Source organism: Solanum stenotomum, chromosome 12 (genome assembly GCF_019186545.1).
Source record: "Solanum stenotomum isolate F172 chromosome 12, ASM1918654v1, whole genome shotgun sequence".
NCBI lineage: Eukaryota > Viridiplantae > Streptophyta > Magnoliopsida > Solanales > Solanaceae > Solanum > Solanum stenotomum.
In genome coordinates, this window is record NC_064293.1 from 29,900,929 (window position 1) to 29,906,928 (window position 6,000).

General features: G+C 35.3%; 1 protein-coding gene across 2 annotated transcripts in view; it reads right to left on the reverse strand.

The window, feature by feature from the left end:
- Positions 1–447: 447 nt before the first annotated feature.
- The window catches only part of LOC125848722 (pyrroline-5-carboxylate reductase), a 10,463-nt gene continuing 4,910 nt past the window's right edge, over positions 448–6,000 (reverse strand). For both annotated transcript variants that reach the window (XM_049528647.1, XM_049528648.1), the window contains exons 5-8: positions 4,956–5,028; positions 1,918–2,038; positions 1,607–1,712; positions 448–964 (exon numbers count right to left, since the gene is read on the reverse strand). In XM_049528647.1, coding sequence (XP_049384604.1) covers positions 776–964; positions 1,607–1,712; positions 1,918–2,038; positions 4,956–5,028 — 489 coding nt within the window. In that variant the 3' untranslated portion in view covers positions 448–775. The remainder of the gene's footprint in view (positions 965–1,606; positions 1,713–1,917; positions 2,039–4,955; positions 5,029–6,000) is intronic.

The window sequence follows — 6,000 nt, forward strand, 5'->3', positions numbered from 1 at the left end:
ATACAGAAAAAAAGAAACAATTGAGTTGGCCAAATCATCTAAAATAATGTATTTTGCGGCTATAATCTCATCAAGTAGGTGCTTTATGCTCTGCTCTTCCAGTTAAAGTCAAGCTTCGGATTTTTACTCTCTAATAAAAGTTCTATCTGGCTTTTCATTGGGAAAGTAAGAGATGAATACAGTTGTGAATGGGCTTCTCTTCCTAGTTCGAAAAGTTTTAAGTACAACAAAAAGCTTTTTTCAGATAAATGACTGAATGGTGCTAGAGGAGAGTATGTTAAGACGTGTTCAAGCCAAACTATTACTTTCTCCAGGTACTATTGAAAGAAGAATGTCGTGTTGTCCAGCACACTTGACCGCTGCCAAAGCATCCTGGCCAGCCAACCAAAGAATGGAACAGAGATCATTCTCTATATCATAAGCATATTTAAAAGGGATGAATATGAAGCTTTCCTCAAGTTTTCTTCTGCTCTGAAATAATTATAAATAATTGATAGTTCATTTATAACAAGCTTCTTGACTAGGTATAACATGCTAGCACAATATATCGTCTGGTAATAACTATAAATAATGTTTATTTATAGTGATGATTGTGCCACAGCCTCTTTGCTAAAATGTGGGCATGTATGCTGGTCCAAAAAGTTTAACAGATACAGTGCTTTATTTTGGTCAAAAAGCTCTGCACCTTTCACTTTATAATTTTGCACTTGAAAACTCTGCTAGACATATATAGTAGCTTCCGTCTGGTTCTCCATGACCCTAAGAGATAATTAGATTAATTCTGAGAAAGCTCTTTACTTCGTTTAGCTGCAGCAACAACTGCATTCATTAAGATACCGCGAAATCCAGACTTTTCCAACTCGTGAATTCCAGCAATGGTTGTACCCCCAGGAGATGCAACATCATCTTTAAGTTGACCAGGATGCTTGCCCATACCGGAGACCATTGATGCTGCTCCTAGCACCTGCAACAGAGAATCGTTTGGTCATTCGACCAGCAGTATGTTTGAGGGACATGCATGTTACTCTCTTGAAGAAAAAAAGGAAAAGGAAGTCTCTTAACACAGGCATCACTAATGTGCAAGACATAAATTTTAGCTCGAGTGAATCTTACATGGAGAACAAGAAAAGTTCAATGTAAGAAGCGTGAAAAGATGACTTGTCCTTGTCAATAACAAAGGAGAAGACACTCAAAAATGATCACAATTATGCCAGTTAACTAAAATAAGCCACGATATAAACAATTGCTTTGTGAGGCATTGAAAAGGACCTTAATTGATGTAACTTGCAAGTAGAAAGATGATACAAGTTAGTACATTTCTTAAAAAAATAACTGTACTTGTATAGCTAAGAGGGTGCAGGGTAAGTTAAAGAACATATAATATTATAGCCTAAGAAATACAGATGATGGTAAATAAACCCAGTCTTCGCGAACAATAACCTTGCCTCTTATAGAACAAATGAACCTTGACATCGAAAAGGATCTCAGGCTGAATCAGCGAGAGCAAAAGAACAACTTCACTGCTTTCACTATTTCAAACAACATAACCATACTAATATATAGCACGATAGAGTATGAATAAATTGGTGGATAACTGTCAACTTACGGTTTGAGAGGCTAGTCCAAGTGCAAGCTCCCTCGGTAAACCAGCTGCCACCCCTCCATCAGCCAATGCCTCTATTGCTAGAAAAACATAGGCTGGTCCACTACCACTGACATTTCAAGGAGAAAGAAAAGATGTTGTTAACAATGGTACTGGATTCCAACTTTGCATGAGCTCTGCTTGTCTTTGCAAAAGCAGTTCAAGAACTACGATCCCCAAGCGGGCTCAACAAACAGCTAGTCACAGGCGCAGAAATTGGCATCAAATTAAGTGATAATAAGTGTAGTTTTAGAAACATTAAAGAAGGAACATGCCTTAAACCTGTAACTGCATCAAACAGCTTCTCATCAGCTTTCCACACCTTACCAATAGCTCCAAATAACTGGGAAATTAATTCTCCATCTTCTGTTGTTGCCTTTTCCCCCAAAGTGATGACTATATGAAGACACTTAATTAGGACACATAAATAGCAATAACTGATAACAACTCAGACAGTTATATTAGAATCAACCAGAAAACTTAAAATTGCTAGTGTCTCGGTAACTTACACCAGAGAAAATTTCAAGGTAAAAGATTGACCACGAGAGATATTCATGTCACAAATATTTAAAATTTCCTCAGTAGTCAGTACTACAGCTGTGTGCAATTCATGTCACATTCATACACAAGTTTCCATTTACAGAAAGCACAAACACAATGCAATTCACAGGGATACATGTGCTCTTATAGATGTGTATGCTATAAATGCATTGTATAATAAGCATATATAAACAGATATTAGTAGTAACGAACATCAGGTAACTTCGTGCTGTAAAACGACAGATTGGTAATGAAAGGCAATGTACTAAGAAAGCGCAACTCTATTAGACCTTTATCTGGAAAAAGCTGGAAGAAGGCAAGAAAGAAAGGTTGCCTACTACTAGTGTAAATTAACACCAAATTTACACTAGCATACCTATACGTGTACACACTAATACACAAAAGAATACAACAAACATCCACATAGAAGTACAGGTGTACACACACTGGCGCTTAGTTATCCGCGTAAAATTGTGTTACACATAATAAAAACACGAGAGTACATCCAAAATAAGAGACAATTTTTAGACATCTCGTCTTATAGTCATAGTACGTATAAATTAAACCTTATCATTTTCAAGATATTTGAATAAAAAAAGAGCTAAGTGACTTGGAGGTAATATCTTCTCCATAGCAGACCTGATTAGCACACTCCAACTATCCTTTTTCTCGACTCCAATCAGCTGAAGCATAATAATCCACTAAAGCATTGTGTCTTCATTTATAAGCTTAAGTCAACTAGGTCATACTAGGTAAGATGGTGAGTTCAACATGTGAAGGTGTTCATGTATCTGCAATGGGAGACTTATTCACCTCCATACGATTCTTACCCATAGCCAAATCAATGTCACATAAACAACAACTCAACAAGCATTTGTTATATCTATGCCCGAAGTCGGTCCTTAGATAAACTAGAGNGGGATAAGTTATCCCATATACATGGTGGGATAAGTTATCCCAGGATAACTAATCATGGAATAACTTGTTTCCAACCAAACGACCTCTATATTAGAATCAGCCAGAAAATTAAAATTGCTAGTGTCTCGGTAACTTACACCAGAGAAAAAAATTCAAGGTACAAGATCGACCATGAGAGATATTCATGTCACAAATATGTAAAGTTCCTCAGTAGTCAGTACTACAGCTGTGTGCAATTCATGTCACATTCATACACAAGTTTCCATTTACAGAAAGCACAAACAGAATGCAAATCACAGGGATACATGTGCACTTATAGATACTCGGTGTATGCTATAAATGCATTGTATAATAAGCATATATAAACAGAAAAACTAACACCAAATATACACTAGCATACCTATATGTGCACACACTAATACACAAAAGAATACAACAAACATCCACATAAAAGTACATATGTACACACACTTGCGCTTAGTTATCCACGTAAAATTGTGTCTTACACATAAAAAAAATACGAGAATACATCCAAAATAAGAGACAATTTTTAGACATCTCGTCTTATACTCATAGTACGAATAAATTAAACCTTATCGTTTTCAAGATATTTGAATAAAAAAAGAGCTAAGTGACTTGGAGGTAATATCTTCTCCATAGCAGACCTGATTAGCACACTCCAACTATCCTTTTTCTCGACTCCAATCAGCTGAAGCATAATAATCCACTAAAGCATTGTGTCTTCGTTTATAAGCTTAAGTCAACTAGGTCATATTAGGTAAGATGGTGAGTGCAACATGTGATGGTGTTCATGTCAACTACCATAATACCTTATTCTGACAACTCTTTTTTTTTATGCAGTTTGAAGTAGGATCTGGAAGGACGCAGGTAAAATTTCATGGAAAATATAATTGTCTAAATTTTGTCAATCCCATCATGAAATACCTCTAATGATGATAAAATCAGGAGGTAGAAGATAGAATTACTTCAATACATATGGAACATAATTTGACCCAAAATCTGGATATGGATATTGTAAGAGCAGATTATTGCATCTGAATTCATTTTTCTTTAGGGGTGGCAAAATCAAACCCAACCCGCCCAACCCATTTAGGTTTGGGTTGGTTATTGACCTGCCCATTTGTTAGCTCAACCCATTAAAAATGGGTTGATATGTAACCCAAATTGATTTTTGAGAGATCTTGTCAAAATATTTTTAAAGTTTTTTTTTTTTTGATTTTATACGTTATGTATAGTTATAATAGATTTTTTTTTATTAGATACTAAAAGCTTATAAAATAATAAATAAAGCTATTAAAACTTAGTAAAAATTGGGCGGGTTGGGTTATGACCCGTTTCCTAACTCATTTTGGTCCAAACAAATTTGGGTTGGGTTGGGTCTTGACCCGTTTATTGTCTTGATCCATCTTGATCTACACAAATTTAACCCAACCCGCCCAGTTGCCACCCCTAGTTTTCTTACATCTCAATTGTTTACTAATCTTCAAGGCTCCAAATAATTTCTCAACAATAAATCATGTTGCATAAATCATTCCATGTAGAACGGGGTATGCATGCCATGGGTGTGTGCTGGTGCAGATTCTACAAAAAAAATGCATGTACCTGCAATGGGAAACTTATTCAACTCCATAGGATTCTTACCCATAGCCAAATCAATGTCACATAAACAACAACTCAACAAGCATTTGTTATATCTATGCCCGAAGTCGGTCCTTAGATAAACTAGAGCTTCTAGGTATAGGGAGAGGACTTCACTCAGGAATATTATATTTGACGGAACAAATCAAGTAAAACTGTAACAAGCTTCAAATATCAGTATTTATTTATCATTTACCAGTGGCGGCTTCACCAACAGCAGAGGGAGTGTTTGGCATCACCCTAATAAATCGTCCTTGACCTGCCCATTCCTTGAGAAGGGAGAAAAATAGAATATGCTTCAGCAAAATGGGTAATAAAAAATTAGAAAGTGAATCAGTAACAGACAAGATATGCATGCTTGCGTGCATCTTGTTTCAGTTTACGCTCTACTCAGAGTAAATATAAAGGTAAGCATCAGTAGACATTAAGGGGTCGTTTGGTTGAAAGATTGATAATGCAGGGATTAGCAATGCAAGGATTAGTAATGCGGGGATTAGTAATGCAGGGATTATTTTTTATCAAGTATTTGGTTCATTATTTCTCACCTAATTTTGTGTGTGATTTAAAACTCTACAAGAAGCTTATTTCCAATTATACCCTTGAATTATAATTTGATTTTTTTATTTTATATATAATATTATGACATATTTTCATGTTCTTCCATTTATATATAGTATTATGACATAAACAAAATCAATACACATAAAATGAGCAGAAATCCATAAATTTTAAACATAAAAAGTTTCAACCCACAAAATACTAATTTAATTTTCAAGCACATCTCAATACACCTATTTAGAACCATTTTGGGAACAAGAACAAAAGAAAAGTAAAAAGTTCAAACCTTGTTAGAAAAGCAAATAGTTGGATCTGGCTAATAGTGAAGATGTTGTTCAGTATTAACCCTACGCTGCTACACCTTCTCCATCGCCAAAGAAGAAAAAAGCCCGCCAAAGAAAAAGGAAAGGCGCCAAAAGCAGAACATCGTGGGTTTATTTACCAATTCTGAAGAGTGTATAAAGAAATTAAGGAGCATTTCAGTCATTTTGTTGCCTTATCCAAGGCTTACTAAACATGGTATTAGTAATCCCTAGGTATCCTTGGTATTAGATAAGACCACATATGGTGTATTAAGTTATCCATGTATTAGGTATGTTTGAGTTGAATTGTGCAACCAAACATTGTATTGGGTGGATTAAATTTTAATCCAAGGACTATTTTAATTAATACATCCTACCAAA